General features: G+C 42.4%; 1 protein-coding gene across 1 annotated transcript in view; it reads right to left on the bottom strand.

Moving 5' to 3' along the window:
* The window catches only part of ACTR2 (actin related protein 2), a 45,891-nt gene that overhangs the window by 18,486 nt on the left and 7,527 nt on the right, over positions 1 to 19,878 (bottom strand). Inside the window, exons 2-4 of the mRNA XM_084799285.1 lie at positions 15,030 to 15,140; positions 8,076 to 8,291; positions 5,006 to 5,078 (exon numbers count right to left, since the gene is read on the bottom strand). Of these exons, the coding sequence (XP_084655411.1) occupies positions 5,006 to 5,078; positions 8,076 to 8,291; positions 15,030 to 15,140 (400 nt within the window). The remainder of the gene's footprint in view (positions 1 to 5,005; positions 5,079 to 8,075; positions 8,292 to 15,029; positions 15,141 to 19,878) is intronic.

Raw genomic sequence — 19,878 nt, 5'->3', positions numbered from 1 at the left:
TGGACTACACTGCCCAGCAGCCTGAGAGATGGGGACACACTGGACTACACTGCCCAGCAGCCTGAGAGATGGGGACACACTGGAACCACACTGCCCGGCAGCCTGAGAGAGGGGGGCACACTGGACTACACTGCCCAGCAGCCTAAGTGATGGGGACACACTGGACTACACTGCCCAGCAGCCTGAGAGATGGGGACACACTGGAACCACACTGCCCGGCAGCCTGAGAGAGGGGGGCACACTGGACTACACTGCCCAGCAGCCTGAGTGATGGGGACACACTGGACTACACTGCCCAGCAGCCTGAGTGATGGGGACACACTGGACTACACTGCCCAGCAGCCTGAGAGATGGGGACACACTGGAACCACACTGCCCGGCAGCCTGAGAGAGGGGGACACACTGGACTACACTGCCCAGCAGCCTGAGTGATGGGGACACACTGGAACCACACTGCCCGGCAGCCTGAGAGAGGGGGACACACTGGACTACACTGCCCAGCAGCCTGAGTGATGGGGACACACTGGAACCACACTGCCCAGCAGCCTGAGAGATGGGGACACACTGGACTACACTGCCCAGCAGCCTGAGTGATGGGGACACACTGGAACCACACTGCCCGGCAGCCTGAGAGAGGGGGACACACTGGAACCACACTGCCCAGCAGCCTGAGAGATGGGGACACACTGGACTACACTGCCCAGCAGCCTGAGTGATGGGGACACACTGGACTACACTGCCCAGCAGCCTGAGAGAGGGGGGCACACTGGACTACACTGCCCGGCAGCCTGAGTGATGGGGACACACTGGACTACACTGCCCAGCAGCCTGAGAGATGGGGACACACTGGACTACACTGCCCGGCAGCCTGAGTGATGGGGACACACTGGACTACACTGCCCAGCAGCCTGAGTGATGGGGACACACTGGACTACACTGCCCAGCAGCCTGAGAGATGGGGACACACTGGACTACACTGCCCGGCAGCCTGAGTGATGGGGACACACTGGAACCACACTGCCCAGCAGCCTGAGTGATGGGGACACACTGGACTACACTGCCCAGCAGCCTGAGAGATGGGGACACACTGGACTACACTGCCCAGCAGCCTGAGAGATGGGGACACACTGGACTACACTGCCCAGCAGCCTGAGAGATGGGGACACACTGGAACCACACTGCCCAGCAGCCTGAGAGAGGGGGGCACACTGGAACCACACTGCCCAGCAGCCTGAGAGATGGGGACACACTGGAACCACACTGCCCAGCAGCCTGAGTGATGGGGACACACTGGACTACACTGCCCAGCAGCCTGAGTGATGGGGACACACTGGAACCACACTGCCCGGCAGCCTGAGTGATGGGGACACACTGGACTACACTGCCCAGCAGCCTGAGAGAGGGGGACACACTGGACTACACTGCCCAGCAGCCTGAGTGATGGGGACACACTGGAACTCCTTTTTTTCTGAAAACATTGGCCACCAAGTTAGGAAGAAACATGGCCCATAGTTATTTAATTAGTTTTACTGGCTACTGTTTCTCAAAATTAATAAGTCAACAATTACATAAAAATGGCTAAATATAGCCTGGCAGGGCTGGCACATGCCTTTAATCCCAGTACTCAGGAAGCAGGAGCAGGGGGATCGCTGTGAGTCGAAGTAGCTTTACACTGCAAATGCCAAAGACTCCTCTGAACATACTGAAAGCCCTATAAAATCTCAGCAATATTTTGTTGAATTTATAAGACATCAAAATCCAAAGAGTTCTTCCCATATGGAAAATGTGCTGGTCTTAGCTGACAGGGAGAGGACTGGTAGGATGGGTTAGCAGGTAAAGATGCATGCCACCCAGCCTGGTGGCCCAAGTTTAATACCCATAAAAAAAGAAGCCATTCCTTCAAACTGTCCTCTGACCTACATATGGATGCAGATGTCTGCTCACATGAGCACACACACAAGTAAACTGGGGCTGGGAAAATGGCTCAGTGGTCACTTTTGCAAAGAACCTGAAGTTTGGTTCCCAACACCTATATCAGGTGGCTCACATCTGCCTGTATCTTCCAGCTCCAGAGGATCCAAAACTCTTTGATCTCTGTAGGCACTGGCACACACATGTACACACACACACATGTACACACGTACACACACACACACACACACACACACACACACACACACACAACAAGGGACAAGGAGGGCAGATGATAACGACAGTATCAGAAGAACACAGACCTGTGAACTCTCACCAATATGGCTGCCTAAACATGACCCAAACAAGGATGCCACCAGCAGACCTGCTAATGTGGAAGGAGGAAAACACACAAGGTGTCAATTCTAGACAAAGTACTACAGAAACTATGGGATGGCCAGGCGTGGTGGCACAGGCTTTTAATCCCAGCACTTGGGAGGCAGAGGCAGGTGGATCACTGTGAGTTTGAGGCCAGCCTGGTCTACAAAGCAAGTCTAGGACAGCCAAGACTACACAGAGAAACCTTGTCTCGAAAACCCCCCCCCCCAAAAAAAAAAAAAAAAAAAAAAAGAAAGAAAGAAAGAAAAAAAAGAAACTATGGGATGATGAGATGAAAGTCTTCCCCCAGAAAAGAGCACACCAATTGGTTATGCAATACCAAATGGTCAGCCATAAAAACATACACAAGTAACATACACAGGCTGAACAAGTTGCATTTATCTATTAGGAACACACACATATACACACCACCAATAACAACAACTAAAGAAAAAGAGGCCATGGATTTGAGAAATAAAGGGGAATATATGGAAAGGATTGGTGGAGGAAAGAGAAGGGAGAAACAATGCAATTTCAAAAACTAAAGATATAAAAAAACTGTTCCTTTCATTAAAACTGATTCAAAAGCTAGAGATGTGTTCCAAAACATCTTCTCCCCAACCTATTATGTATTTGACTAGTTTGCATGTGGTTTTGTTTTTTATATAAGACACAGGGTTTCACTATGAAGTCATGGCTGGCCTGGACCTCACAGCCATTGACATGCTTTGCCTCCCTCCCAACTGTTGAGAGTGAATGCACGTGAACACCTGGATGACCCCTAAGGTTTTTTATGCTGTCTCAGGGTTACTATTGTTGAGATGGAATACCATGACCAAAGACAACTTGGGGAGGAAAGGGTTTCTGGCTCACTATTCATCATCAAAAGAAGTCAGGACAGGAACTCAAACAAGGTAAGAACCTGCAGGCAGGAGCTGATACAGAGGCCATAAAGGAGTGCTCCTTACTGGCTTGCTCCCTCCTCCCTCCCCCACACTCTCTTTCTTTTTTGGTTTTTCCAAGACAGGGTCTCTATGTAGCTTTGGTTGTCCTGCAACTCACTTTGTAGACCAAGCTGGCCTCCACCTGCCTCTACCTCCAGACTGCTGGGATTAAAGGTATGTGCTCAGCTTCAGCCTGCTCTCTTACAGAACCCAGGAGCTCCACTAGCCAAGGGTTGGCACCACCCACAGTGAGCTGCTATCCCACCCCAATCTATCAGTAATTAAGAAAATGTTCTACAGGCTTGCCGATAGCCCCATCTTATAGAAGCATTTTTTTTCCTTTGTCATTTTTTTTTTTCAAGACAGGGTTTCTAGCCCTGGTTGTCCTAGAAGTTGCTTTGTAGACTAGGCTGTCCTTGAACTCATAGGAGATCCACCTGCCTCTGCCTCCTAGGTGCTGGGATTCATTTTTTTTTTTTTGAGACAGGTTTTCTCTGTGTAGCCTTTGTTGTCCTTGACTCATTTTGTAGACCAGGTTGGCCTCAAACTGCCAGAGATCTGCGTGCCTTTGGCTCCTAGAGTGCTGGGATTACAGGTATGTGTCACCCACCGTATTTTCTTATCTGAGGTTCCCTCATGTGCCAAGCTGACATAAAACTGCCCAGCACACTAATTCTTTGAAAATACTTTTTAAAAACAGCACAACAAAACAAAAAAGCCAATTTTGAAGTCAAATTCTATGCTTATTCTCAATAAAGGCTTTTAATTTATTTTTATTTTATGGATGTGTTGCTTGCATATGTGTCTGTGTACCACATGCCTACAAGTGCCCAAGGAGGTCAGAAAAGGACATCAGAGCTGGAATTAAAGACAACTGTGAGCTGACACAGAGGTGCTGAAAACTAAACCTGAAAAACTGGGTCCTCTGGAAGAAAATCCAGTACTCTTGACTGATGAGACATCTCTAGCTTCCGCTTAGAGCATAAAAATTCAAAACAGCTTAAAAGAAAAACATATACTATTTTTTTCTAAACTGACATTGCTTTCATCTTAGATTATTTAATGAAGCACATGTAAATGTATGTGGCACTTATGACAAATGATGGAAACTGTAGCTGTGGGCTGGGCAGCGGCTCAAGGGTAAGAGCTGGCTGCGCAAGCATGAGCAGCAGCAGGAGCTGCCTCTGGATCCCATCATCCACATAAAACCCAGGATGCAACACGGCCTGAAATCTCTGCAATGCCAGGTGGAGACAGGAGGATCCTGGGGGCTTACACAAGTCATCCTAGCCAACCAGTGAACTCCAAGTCAACTAAAGAGAGAGGCCGTCTCTAAAAAGGAAGTGGAGAACTAGAAAGACACCTCTGTTACCCTCTAGCTTGCACAAGTATGCACCACTGTACACACAAACATACGCCACATAGACACACACATAGACTCATAGAATTGTAGTTTTGAAGTATGATCTTATAGAAGTAATGGGCTTTGGGGGGTTTAGTTTATTTTTAAATTTTATTTTATCTGTAATAGTGTTTATCTGAATGTATATCTGTGTACCAGGTGTATGCAAGTGCCCTTGGAGGCCAGAAGAGAGCACTGAATCCTCTGGAATCGCAGTCACAGATGGTTGTGAGCCTCCATGTATCCACAAGAACAGCTCTTAACCACTGAGCAAATTCTCTAACCCTCTAGTAATGGCCTTTGCTTGAAAATTTAAATTTTTGGTATATATTTGTTTAATTAATTTTCCTATTAGCTAAGCTTTACTTACCTTGAGCATACAAAGTCAGAACTGCCTGGATGGCTACATACACACCAGAAAACTGGTACGTTTCAAACATTACCTGAAAATAGGAAGAGAAGAAAAAAGGGGGGAGTGGTTTATGTAGGAAAGTCTACACACAGTTATATGCCTCCTTCATGCTTACATGGCAGATCAGTTGATGACGATGCAACCAAAGGACACTGAGCATCCATTCTAGTTCTGCTTGCCCTTATAAAGCCTACCTCTAACTCCCTACTCCCACCAACTGTCCATACACGGACACTAGAGTGTGCAAGCACACATACACATATGCACACACCAAATAAATAATGAAAAGACAAGAAATATCTGCCTTTTCCCCCAACCAGGATCAAAACTGGCTCCCCTTCCCCTCCCCTATGCCCCGTAGTTAAAACAAACAAACAAACAAAAAAAGGACTCAGGGTATAAGTATTAAGTTGTCAGATGTAGGGCTGGAGAGATGGCTCAGAGGTTAAGAGCACTGTCTGTTCTTCCAAAGGTCCTGAGTTCAATTCCCAGCAACCACATGATGGCTCACAACCATCTACGATGAGATCTGGTACCTTCTTCTGGTGTACAGGCACACATACGGGCAGAATACTATATAAATAATAAATAAATCTTAAAAAAAAAAAAGCTGGGCCAGGTGTGGTGGCACACGCCTTTAATCCCAGCACTTGGGAGGCAGAGGCAGGCGGATCGCTGTTGAGTTCGAGGCCAGCCTGGTCTACAAAGTGAGTCCAGGACAGCCAAGGCTACACAGAGAAATCCTGTCTTGAAAAACAAAACAAAACCAAACAAAAGTTTTAAGCCGGGCGTGGTGGCACATGCCTTTAATCCCAGCACTCGAGAGGCAGAGGCAGGTGGATCACTGTGAGTTCCAGGCCAGCCTGGACTACAAAGTGAGTCCAGGACAGCCAAGGCTACACAGAGAGACCCTGTCTCGAAAAAACAAAAACAAAAACAAAAACAAATAAACAACAACAAAAAAAAGCTGTCAGATGTAGAGAGTGCTAAGCTGCCCAGCCCACTGCCTCTATTTGAACTGAGACTGTTAACTCCATTTCACACTGCATTACACCAGAGGGAGGAGGCATTTCCCTAGGCCCTCTCTGGTCATGCCCAAGCCAGGTCAGCTGAGAAAATCTCAAACGATATCTTTTGGTCATCCACAGTAAGCACTCCTTGACAGGCAGGGCAATCACTCTGAATATCTAGATATTGACCAACTGGTTCCAATGAGAACTGTACTGAACTTCAACTTAAAACTTTGGAATGCATACCCATCAATTAACTTGATCTTCTAACATAGGAAGTACCGCTGCTGCTGCTGTGTGTGCATATACCAATAGCATGTAAGTCCTCCAAAGTCTGTTGTCTAAGTTAGGGATGAAGCTCCCCTGTCTGCCCTCACCTCAGTAGCCTTTTCAGTCTCTTGGGCAGGCTCTTCCCTCTAGACCCCGCCTTCTCACCGCTGTCTCCAATCACTTCTTTGGTAAAAAGCATTCTCTATATCCTAAAGACTTTCGAGGTTTTGTTGTTGTTGTTGTTATTGTTTGTTTGGGTTTGGTTTTTTCAAGACAGGGTTTCTCTGTGTAGCCTTGGCTGTCCTGGACTCACTTTGTAGCCCAGGCTGGCCTCGAACTCACAGTGATCCGCCTGTCTCTGCCTCCTGAGTGTTAGGATTAAAGGTGTGTGCCACCATGCCCGGCAGGACTTTCAAGTTTTTATCTCAAATTCTAGACTGTTTCCTGAATTCAATTATACAGACACACACACACACAATTATTGCTTGTCATTTCTTTGTGGATGTTTAATGAGGACCTCAAACTTGACCATATCTAAAATGAACTTCCTCCTAAAATCCGATCCTGCTATTCTCAGCTTTTTCCTCATCTCTTCTAATTACTCAAGCCAAAACTTTCCCAAGTGCCCTCTATTACCCATATTTAAACCGTAAGAAAATCCTTTAGAGCCAGGCTGCGATGGCGTACGCCTTTAATCCTGGCACTTAGGCAGAGACAGGCATATTTCTGAGTTGGAGGCCAGGCTGTTCTAGAGTAAGTTCCAGGACCACCAATGTTACACAGAGAGACCCTGTCTCAGAAACAAAACAAAAAGAAAATCCTTTAAGCCCACCTACCTCCAAAGTAAACCCACAGTCTGGTCACTTCTCACATTTCAACCACTATTCATGATCTTAACCATCATTAGCTTTCATATAAATAACTGTCAACGTCTCTAAGCTGGTGTTTCTTCTGCTGCCTCGCTGTGGTGTGCTCACAACACAGCAGTCAGAAAACTCAATCTAAGTACACCTCTCCCCTGTTGCAGCAGCCCCCACCCCACCCACAGGACAAGGCCAGCTCCCTAGAGAAGCTGGCAAGGCACTAACACTACCTACTCTAGCTTACTTCCTGAGCTCTCCCCTGACCCACAGCTTGCAGCCACAGCGGCCTCCTCGCCTGCTCTCAAGTATGCAGATGCCATCGGGCGACTCTCTTTGCCTTGGAACGCTCTTTCCCCCTTCTATCCTGCAGCGTCCCCAGCCTGTCTTTATTTAAACATCACTGTCCCGCAAAGGCTTATTAACTGCACACTTCTCATTCTCCTGACGTCGCTGTTTTCCCATTACATCCATTACTTTCTAATAAACCACCCAACTCAATTACTGGTTCTGAGGCTTCTGTTCTCGTCTATCTACTAGCACAGACATGCTGATGCCCCTTATCCAAAATGTTTGCAAGAGAGACTTCTGACTTCAGACTAGGTTAGATTTTGGAATATTTGCCTATTTACCAGGTGAGTTCCCTTATCCAATAATCCAAAATCCACAATGTTCCAAAGTTCAAAATTTCATGAGCATCATAAGCATGATCAAGACATTCCAGATTTCAGATGAGCAACTCTTAACCTGCAGTAAATGCAAAATAACCAGGATCTAAGGAGACATAGCTGCTTCTACTTACCTCTGCGGCAGAAGCAACAAGAAGAAAAGCATTTGACTTAATCCTATCACAGAGACACATGTGACACCCAGCCAAGCCAGCCTTACCTCTACAATCTTCTCCCTGTTTTTGGTTGGGTTCATGGGAGGCTCTGTGAGTAGAATTTTGCAGTTTCTGGTGTCTATACTGAGTTTCTCTGGTCCAAATGTGTAGTCCCACAGGTGTTTCATGTCATCCCAATTCCGTACTATGCCATTCTCCATAGGGTAGTTAACTTCCAACATCGAGCGCAGCTCGCTTGCCTCATCGCCGACCATAAGATCCTACAAGATGGGATGTCGAAGCTTTAAAATGCTCAACGTTTTACATAAAGAAACTTTAGAAAATTATATTCCCACATCTCAGAAAACTTGGAGTAACTGAATTTTAAACTTTCTGGGACTTGCAGATCAAGTTTTGTACCCCAAAGTTAAAATCTTTTCTTTCAAGAACAACAGCTTACAAAGTTTAATCCATCTTTTATGTACTATGTGTTTAAATCAATAAATTGACCTTACCTTTAATACATGTTTCCAAAAGAAGAGCATTAGCACAAATAAACCCCACATTCTCATATTTTGAAGGGTTTGTATGAGGTTTCATCTGTTTCTTTTGCTCAAATGTTCAAAAAATAAGTCCTGTGATATGTGAAATAGCACATTGGAGGGAAAAACTTAAAGAATGCTCAATGCACACAAACACATTTTCTTTTACTATCAAAATGATTTATATAAATGGAGATGCAAAAATCATGAGTGATTCTTCATTCCTCTATAACAAGGCATCATACACATACAGACATACAATTAACAGACTTCACAAATGTCCATCTATATGTGTATGCATTAAAACATCTCCTTTAAGATTATCTCAGGGCAACATCTTTAATCTTGAATATTGAAAATTAATGCTATCATTCATGAAGTGCAATACTCACAACCTGCCTCCAATGAGAGCATATTTAAAGTGACCCACATTCATAAAAAATAAGCTTTTTATGCATAACAAGGCAAACTATTTTATTATTAAATATTTTAGAAATCAGTAATCCAGACATTAATTAATTTCTATGTTGATGAATCCAATTAGAAATTAGTACTAGAAATAGCTACTACTTGGTATAATAAGTTCAAATTATGGGGAAACAAAGAAAGAAAGCACAAAACCAACATGAGAAGATATAAATGAGGCTTTAAAAAAAATGACCTTTGGAGTGGGGTGCATCCCAGTGGTGGGATGCTTGCCTAGCATGTGGAAGGCCCTGAGTGCAATCTGTAGCACCAGGGAAAAGAAAAAACAAAACTAGAAATGTCCCAAAAAGAGTAGTTTTAAATGTGAAAACCAGGACAAGGAGCCTATTAAAAGCCAAATTTCTGGAAAATACACTAATGGCAAAAAGAAAACAAAGTTCACTAGAACTTTCTGTTGCAACTAATTTCTTATATAGTCAATTTCCCCAAAACTAACACTCAAGTTTCTTGACTATTAACTGTTCAGAATCTTCAGGAAGAAAATGCAAAACTGGGAAGACCTATCCTGTGACCTCTGGATAAAGGCATGCATGGTGAAGCATTTGGAAGTACACTAGTATCTGTAACTTAGAGAAACGCATCAAAACAAACAAACAAAAACCAAGGCATTTTGATGGGTGAATAGGTATGTAGTTAACCAGAATTATAAATGTTTTGTTTTTGAGACAGGGTCCCTCTATGTAGCCCTGGCTGTCCTGGAACTCTGTAGGTAGACCAGGCTAGCCTCAAACACTCAGAAATCTGCCTGCCTCTATCTCAGTGTTAGATTAAAGGTGTGTGCCATTGTGCCCGGCTTAGATTAATAAATGCTAATATTGGAATCTAGGTGATAGGTCTATGGAGGAGCTATAAAACCTGTTTAACACAACTGTATGTGCTAAGCATTTTTTAATAAAAAGTAAAAAAGAAATCTATACTTTTGGCTATTAAGTTTAAGGTCATCTAATTTTTGTTATTTGATCCTATGATAAATATATTTTTCATTGTTTTTTTTTTTTTTTTGGTTTTTCGAGACAGGGTTTCTCCATGTAGCCCTGGCTGTCCTGGACTCACTTTGTAGACCTGGCTGGCCTTGAACGCACAACGATCCGCCTGCCTCTGCCTCCCAAGTGCTGGGATTAAAGGCGTGCGCCACCACTGCCTGGCTGTATTTTTCATTGTATTACACAAAAAAATTGACAGAAAATTAGTTAGTAACCACCATTATTTCAACCAAGTTTGAGTAAGTATGATCCAGTTTCAACAGAATACTTAGTTTTTATTCCTCTTAAGAACAGAGGTTATACTCAAGGCTACACAGAGAAACCATGTCTCAAAAAACTAAAACCAAAACCACCAACAAAAAAGAAACATGCAAACAAACAGTAACAACAAACCCCACAGGGTTGTAGATGCCTTTCTTCATGGCAAATCAAAATCAAAGCCTCATGAATTTTCTAGGACCACACAACTAAAAGGGACATCTGACACTGAGTATCCTTAGTTCCCTCTGAACAAAAAGACATTTAAAAATGGAAGTGTATGAGTTCAAGGGATTTTATGGGGAAAAAATTGTTGCTAAATTTGGTTTTAAACCAGTGGTTCTCAGCCTGTGGGCCCCAAACCCTGGGGGGGAGGGTCACATATCAGATATTCTACATATCAGATATTACGTTATGGTTCATAAAGCAGCAACAAAAATAATTCTATGGTTGGGGTCACCATAAAATGAGGAACTATATTAAAGGTCTGCAGTGTTAGGAAGGTTGAAAACCACTGGTATAAACCCTTCAACAGAGCAGAGATGTTGTGCAGTTGGTGGAATGCTTGCCTAGCATGCATGGACACCCTCGGTTTTACCCTCAACATGGCCTAAAATCAGACAGTATGGTAAGTGTAATGCTAGCACGTGGAAAGTAGAGGCAAGAGGATCAAAAGTACAAAACCAGCTTGAGCTATATGAAATTTTGTCTAAAAAAGGAAAGGGAGGTGGGGCGGAGAAGAGCAACAACTGACACAGGTGTGGTGCGGCACCCAAAGGCCCAGGTAGGAAGATGAAGAAGCTCAGCCTGGGTTACACAGGGAGACCACGGATCACAACACTGAACAGCCAGGAGCTGGCACAAGCTTGTAATCCCAGCAGGCGAGGCAGGGAGATCAGCAGCTCAAAGCTATCTTAGGCTCCTACCCTCGCTAATCCACAGCAAGATGGATGCCGATGGAAGCTATAAAACCCTGTCTGAGAAAAAAATCCAACCAAACAACCAAACAACCCCCCAACAAACCCTAGAACACACAAACTCTTCCCTAGAACTTTTCAACCTTCAAACATGAAAATTGCCAAGATGCTTAAGTGACTTTCCCTCATCCCCTCAGAACCAAGTAGCTGTGTTCAAGCAGCCCTGAGCTTTTACTGCTGCCCATCACTGGACTGCCAAGCTAAGCCTCCCTGTAACTCACAGTAGCCGTTTACATAGTCAGATTATATTTGCCAAGAATGGTTCTGAACAAAGTTACTCTGAACTAGAAAAGAGAAAAATTACAAGCTTCAAACCCCATTTACCCCTAGAAGGAGATTCTATCAAAGAGGGAAATGCAGGTTACAGAGTGAGGCTGTCTCAAAGAGGTCCTTTCTCTTCACACAGTATACTGGGGGTTACTTTTATGCTGAAAGAACAAATCCATTTATAATATCAATTAAACATTCTATTTCTGATTAAAAAAAAAAAAACCCTGAAAAGTATGCCTATACTATTCTCTACAGGTACACCCTTTCTAAAAATCTCTTTAGTATTTAAGACAAATGCATGCTCTTTTATTCAGAAAAATTTAAGAATTTCCAGATGTAAAGATTACCATAGAAAATCATCACACAGTCAAATGTCTGGGATAGGCCCAGCAAGCCTCTTGTTTGTTTGTTTGAAAATGGGAGGGACTATACATAGTTGTCTGTATGTGTGTGTGTGGACTTTTATTTGTGGGAAAACCTGACAGGTTTTCTTTTTTTTTTTTAATTTTTTTCTTTTTTTCTTTTTTTAATTTATTCTCAGATGTCAAAGCTACTATCAGTAAGAAAGACATGGAAAAAGATTTTCTTTTGTTACTTTTTCATTTATGATTCATTTGCACATCAAAAATTTACTCAGTTTACCAAATACATGATATGGTATTGGGGCAAATATATGCACCACTCTTATAGGCAATATATAACATCAATCAGTAAACTGAGTCTCCAAACATGACAAATTCACCCATTTTCTATCTGTATCACATAGCTACTTCATTTCTGTATTACACACACCACATTCCATTTTAATTATAGCATTCATCTACAAAAAATAAGGAAAACAATTCAAAACTATGTTAGTAATTAGTTCTTGTTTGGTTCATTGTATGCAATTAAGAAAGTATAGGACTTTATTAGTTGCTATCAAACTGAAGAAATGAAAAGGGTTAAAAATTAAAGTACTAAAACAAAAATAAGGACTCCCCCCTCCCCAGTACTAAAGGGACACAAAACAACAACTACTGTCCCACCAAGCAAAAGTGGAAAACAAACAGAGAGCATGTGTGTAACCTCACTTACCATCTTTTTGTTATTCTACTTCAACAGGTCAAGAAAGGTGAAGAAAGAGAAGGTAGAAGCAAGAGTCAGAAAAGGCCTACATAAATCCTCACTGAAACGTTTAAACATACAAGCAACAGAGACAAATTAGGCTGAGGTCAGATGCAGTTCTACAATAACTTAGGTGTTAATTATCAGGGCCAAATGAACATGGACAGTAATTACTCCTACATGAAAATTAACTAAATGATTTAAATTTCCATTGTCTTAATCTACCATCACATTTTAGCTAACAAGACATACAAATATAAGTCAATTCACTAAGCACAGGAATTCCAAAATGTCAAACTTCCTTTAGTTCATTACTGAATTTAAGAACTTATTTAAGAAAAATACGTGGTAACAGCAAAGGTTTAGATGGATAAGAGTTAGTTCAGGAGTGTTTATCTAAACCCTAGTACTCACATCAAAGAAAAGCAACTTAACTTGAAAGGCTTACAAGACAGCAGAGAGAATAAGAAACTGTTTCAGCAAATGCTAGTGGGGTGGTCCCTGGAAATGTCTCACAAGGAAACTAGGCATTTCTATTAGTTGGCCTTAAAAAAAGCAAGAAAGTAGGTGAAGAAATGTGTTGTTTCTGTCCTGCTGGAAAATAAAAATGGCTAAATGTGATATTTCTCTGGACCTCAAAAATGTTACTATCCATAAAAATGTTTAAGAGCCATATACTAAATTAAATGTATTACTGCCACTCAATTTTCCTTCATCATGTTACTAGCTAAGTTCCGAGGTGAAGTTCTTTCAAGGCGGATTTGACAGGTGTCCTGCTACACGCCTTTAATCTTACTCTCTTCCAGTTCAAGGCCAGCCAAAGCTACACAATGAGACCTTGTCTCCAAAAAAGGAAAAAATAAAATAAAATTTGGTCAGAATAAAAATTTATGAAAAGAGTAAAAGGAATCCAACAAACTTTCCCTCTCGGCCTTTCCTAAAATGTTTTATACTGAGTGAACCTACCAAAGGGCAGAATTCACTTTTAGGATTTTTTTTTCTTTTTCTTTTCTTTCTTTTTTTTTTTTTTTGTTTGTTTGTTTGTTTGTTTTTGAGACAGGGTTTCTCTGTGTAGCCTTGGCTGTTCTGGACTCACTTTGTAGACTAGGCTGGCCTCAAACTCACATTGATCCATCCACCTGCCTCTGCCTTCAGAGTCTAGGATTAAAGGCATGCACGACCAAGCCTGGCCACTTTTAGGTGTTAAAAATAAACACAGAAGCTAGGTTTCCACATACATTTTTTGCTTTTTGGGTTTTTGGTTTGTTTGTTTGCTTGCTTGCTTGTTTTTTCTGTAACAGGGTTTCTATCTGTCCTGGACTTGCTTTGTAGACTGTGCTGGCCTTGAACTCACAGAAATCCACCTACTTCTGCCAGTGCTGGGACTAATGGTGTGTGCCACCACTGGCCAGCTCCATGTGTATTTTTATTCATCATGTAACTCAAGTCTCTAGCTTCCATAGTAGAGTCCTAGAAGACAGCAAATCTCTATCACCGATCACCACTACTATCACCTTTTTCTCAACACCTCAAACAAGTGTTCCAAAGATGTACATTTAAGTCTTGGCAAAAACTGTCCAAACACAATCAACAATGTTAACTATCCACAAAACAAAACACCTCATTTTGAAAAGTTGCTAAATTCTACTGTGTTTTATATAATCTGGACCCTGGACACCTGAAGAATGTAAAGTCAATTGGCATCATTTAATTATTCTATTTCTTTTTTTTTTTAATTATTCTATTTCTTATAAAATAGTGTCAGTCCTGCTTGACTTCTAGTTCTGTGGGAGAAAATGTGCTGAGTCTCTCATGTTAAGTACTTTGGCTAATGATAGCTTGCCCTCCTGTCCCATTACAGTAAGATAAACAGTGTAAGACCAATGAAGACCTTCTTGGCTTTCTCCAGCACATTATGAAAATCAACTATAACAGTGAGAAGAGGAACCAAGGTCTAGATTTCTGTGTTTTCCTGACTGACTGTATAAGATGAGTAGGAGGGTCAGCCTATGAAAACATGGGGAGAAAGCCTAAAGTTTCAGACATTAAGACACTAACAACTGTGCAAGAAATAAATTTGCCAGGCTGATTTCTTTTTCAAACTAAATTATGCAAAAAGACTTTAAGGCACTAATATGTATCAACTTTGTACCTACTATTTAAAACTAATGTTTTATATTCCATGTAATAATGGTACCATGCTATACATAAACAAAAAAAGAATAAAATTAACTTCAGGGATCTTTTTTTTTTGCCTTTGTTGGGGTATTGCTATACGTTAAAATTACAAAAAGTTCTGTTCTCCCCTTTGCTTTTCCTGACATTGTACTTTACATTACTTAACTCAAAGATCACCTCACACATCTCGTGTGTGAGGATAACAAATAAAACATTACCTTGATTTCAATGTTTCCCACTTTGGTGGTTGATCTGATAATAGGTCTTCCAACCAAAGCTGGGAAGATGTGTTCCGGGAAGTTAGAGCCTGCATAGCCACACTTCACAAACTGGAAGGAAACAGTGAAAAGTGGGTTAGTATCTGCACATTTACTATAGTTATTTAAAAACAATATCAGAGCCAGGTATGGTGGCGCACACCTGTAATCCCAGCACTCAGGGAGGCAGAGGCAGGTGGATCTCTGTGAGTTCGAGGCCAGCCTGGTCTACAAAGTGAGTCCAAGATAGCCAAGGCTATCTTGAAAAACAGAACAGTAGCACAAAACACCACTTTGCTTTCAAACCATCCAAAGTGGTCACCCATTCTATTCCCAGCATCATCTCTTTAAGTTCTCCCAGGTACCGAGATTCTATTCCCAGCATCATCTCTTTAAGTTCTCCCAGGTACCAAGATTCTATTCCCAGCATCATCTCTTTAAGTTCTCCCAGGTACCAAGATTCTATTCCCAGCATCATCTCTTTAAGTTCTCCCAGGTACCGAGATTCTATTCCCAGCATCATCTCTTTAAGTTCTCCCAGGTACCAAGATTCTATTCCCAGCATCATCTCTTTAAGTTCTCCCAGGTACCAAGCACTCACAGAGCTTCTATTAGTTAGGGTTTCTATTGCTGATGAAACATCATGACCAAAGCAACTTGGGAAGGAAAGGGTTGATTTGGCTTCCACAGCATAGTCCATCACTGAAAGAAGTCAGGACAGAAACTCAAAACAGGACTGGATCCTGGAAGCAGGAGCTGATACAGAGGCCATGGAGGGGTGCTGCTTACTGGCTTGCTTCTAATGCTTTGCTCAGCCTGCTTTCTTATAGAACACTGAACCACCAACCCAGGGATGTCACCAAACACATTAGGCTGGGCCTTCCGCCAAAAAATGCCCTAAACTAAGCGTGGTTGGTACATGCTTTTAATCCCAGCACTCAGGAGGCAGAGGCAGATAGATTCCTGTGAGTTAGAGGCCAGCCTGGTCTACAAAGGGAGTCCAGGACAGCCAGGGATACACACACTGAAACCCTTTCTCAAAAAGAGCAAAAGAAAAAAAAAAAAGAAAAAGAAACTGCATTCTAGCGGATTTAATAACTATAAATGGAAAGCTGGGAGTAGTGGTTCATGTGTTGTGATTACAGGCATGGGCCACCATGCCTGACAAGGAATCTCTGAGATACAGGGCAGAGTTATGTTAGGCAAATGCTATACCGCTGAGCTACATCCCATCCTCAATATAGTTTAAGAGCAGACATTTCACCAAGGTTATGGCAGTGCACACCTGAAATCTAAGCACCCAGGAAGCAGAGACAGGAGAACTATTCTAATTTCAAGGCCACCCTGATAAACATAGCAGCCTCCAGGCCTCCAGGCCAGCCGTGGCTCCTTAAGACTAACTTTCAAGGTACAACGAGGATGTTACGGTGTGAGGATGGAATGCCTCTTCATGCTCATGTGGTTGAACATGTGATCCCCCGCTGTCTATAGGTGTATGTGTACTCTTTAACAGGTAAAACCTAAGAGCCAGACATGGTGGCGCATACCTTAATCTCAGCATTTGGGAAGCAAAGGTAGGCGGAAACCTGTAAATTCAAGGCCAGCCTAGTCTACGAACAGCCAAGATCTCATACACACACACACACACACACACACACACACACACACACACACACACTCACACACATACTCACAAGGTAGGGCCTAGTCAAAGGAGGTGGATTGTGGAGAGAGGTCTTAGAGGTCAGAGCTCAGTCTCACTTCTGGCCACATCTCTCTCTCCACTTCCCAGTCCACCAAAATGTGGACACGCACCCTCTGGTCCTGCCAGGAACTGATCCTGCCATTACGCATTCCCTGAGATGGGCAGAATTTAAACTATGAGCCAAAATAAGCCCTTCCTCCTCCTCTTCCTCTTTTTTTTTTTTTTTTTTTTTTTTTTGAGACAGGGTTTCACCATGTAGCCTTGGCTGTCCTGGCCCTTCCTCTTCTAATTTACTTTGTTGAGGTACTGATCCAATGACCAGAAAAATAACTAATATACAGGAAGATGCTATGTCAAAGTCTCTACAGCATTAATAAGGTCTTTGTCTAATGCATACTAAACTACAAGGATTGTTGTGTTTACTGAGAACACCTACAACAGAGTTTGACGTATAAGAATTGCATATTAAATAACTGATGGGTAAATACTAAAAAAATTGTTAATTTACAAGCATGTGATTATGATCATTTTAAAATACAACTATAAACCCGGTATAGTGACACACTGCACACTGTAATCCCAGCACTTCGGAGGCAGAGCAGGTGGATCTCTGTGAGTTCGAAGACAGCCTGATCTAAAAAGTGGGTCCAAGACAGGCAAAGCTACACAGAGAAACCCTGTCTCAAAAACAAACAAAAAGACAAAAAAAAGGGGGGGGGGGGAAGGGACAAAACAAAAACCAATACAGCTGGTGGGTTCCCTATCCACGGACTCAACTAATAGCTGGTCAAAATATCTGAAGCAGGGCCAACGTGCTGTCTTACAAGGTAAAGGCACTTGTTGCCCAACTTGACAACCTGAGTTCAGTCTTCAGCGAGCAGAGAAGCAACTCCCACAAAGTTGTTCTTTGCCTCTACATACATGCTGTGGCATGTGCATGTCTACCCATTCACAAATAAATGCAGTAAAAACATTTAAATCATATCTGAAAATACCTTTCACCTTACCCTTATTTGTTTTTGTTTTTAAAGATTTTATTATTTATACAGTGTTCTGCCTTCAGATAATGTCTGCAGGCCAGAAGAGGGCATCAGATCTTGTTATAGATGGTTGTGATCCACTATGTGGTTATTGGGAATTGAACTCAGGACCTTTGGAAGAACAGCCAGTGCTCTTAACCTCTGAGCCATCTCTCCAGGCACACATACCCCCCCCCCCATTATTCCTTAAATACTAGAAAATAACTACTTATATAGCATTTACATTGTATTAGGACTACGCATCCTAGCACTGTGGAGGTGGCGATAGGAGGCTAGGAGTTAAGGCCAGCCTTAACTGGCCAAACCTAACATATGGAGTTTGAGGCCAGCATGGACTACATGAGACCTTGTCTAAAGATCATAAATAATATGACAGCATTGACTAAGGTCACATACAGGTCTTATGCTACCTCATTAACAGCTATAAGTGGGTGTGTATGTGTATATGTGTGTGTGTGTGTGTGTGTGTGTGTGTGTGTGTGTGTGTGTGTGTGTGTGAGAAAAAGGAGAGACACATACACACAGGGGAATGGAGTGAGTCAATTCCCTACAGAAAAAGTCTATTGTTGTGTGGCACCAGGGACTATACATTTTTAGAAGAATTAGGTGAAGAATAATACTTGGAAGTGATACATATTAGTAATAAAACAAAATGGACAAAAAGCCAGGCTGCTGAGGCAAGAGGATTATTTACAGGTCCAAAGGCAGTCTGTGCTACATCTTGAGACTCGACTCAAGTAAACCAAAGAAAGTCTAAACAGCAACAGAAGATATTGTATATAATAAAGGGTTCACAAAGACATCATTATGTAAGTATACCTTATACTTGAACCACATTCTCCTTCCATACCCTCCCCCTTTCCTTCCTCCTCTTAGTGCACTCTATTGACTCAGTCACTTAATATATTTCTAGTTACATCCGTTTTCCTGCAAATGACATAAGTTCATTCTTCTTTATGGCTGAAACTCTACTGTGACTATACAGAATATTTTGTCAACTCACCTATTAGCTGTTGTGAACAGTGCAACAATAAATAAATAGTTATCTGTGGGATGCTGACTTGCTGTCTTTTGGGTAAATAATCAGGGTAGTATAATTATGTCATTTGCTAGTTTAGTGCTTTTGTTTTGTTTTGTTGTTTTTTGAGACAGAGTTTCTCTGTGTTGTCTTGGCTGTCCTGGACGCTTTATAGACCAGGCTGGCCTGGAACTCACCGAGATCACCTGTCTCTGCCTCCAGCATGCTGGGATTAAAGGTGTGCGCCACCATGTCAGGCTAGTTCTATTTTTTATCTTCTGAAAACAAATGTGTAAGCCAGGTGGTGGTGGTTCATGCCTTTAATCCTTCAGGAGGCAGGGTCAGGAGGATCTTTGTGAGTTTGAGGCCAGCATGGTCTACAAACAGAGTCCAGGACAGACAAGGCTATCACAGAGAAACTCTGTCTCAAAAAACAAAACAATAAAAAACAAAAACAAAACAAAAGAAAGAAAACAAGTGTGTGCAAGTGCCATGCACCAACATGCAGACACAGCAGGGTAACCTCTAGCGTCATCCTCAGACCTTGAGGCAGCGTCACTGGCTGTGCCTTATGAACTAGACTAGACTGGCTGGCCAGTGAGCACAGGGGACATCCTGTCTCAACCTCTGCGTCACCGGGATTACAATCAAAGTCATCATTTTTACATAGGTTCTAAGAATTGAACTCGGTTCCTCCGGCTTGTAAGACAAGTATTTTACCAATAAATCTCTCTCTCTCTCTTCAGCTATTATGTATTTTCAGTCTCGTGAGGATTCTCTTTATCAATCGCCACAGTGACTCAACTAATTTAAATTCCAACCAGCAGAATATAAGGGTTCTCTTTTCCAACGGTGGATAGATAATATGAATGCCCTGGCTGGTAAGTTGACTCGATAGGTGAGGGCACTTGCTAATGACCTGAGATAATTCCTGGGACCCACAAGGTGGAAGGAGAGAACCCACTCCTGCATGCTGTCCTAGGACCTCCACAAACCTGTGTAATATGAGCTCGAATCAATCCTGCCAAAATACAGCATCTTCACTGT

This window comes from Acomys minous, assembly GCF_964271855.1.
Source record: "Acomys minous genome assembly, chromosome: 10".
Taxonomy (NCBI): Eukaryota; Metazoa; Chordata; class Mammalia; order Rodentia; family Muridae; genus Acomys; species Acomys minous.
The sequence above is the reverse complement of the archived record's forward strand: the minus strand, read 5'-3'. Positions and strand labels throughout refer to the sequence as shown.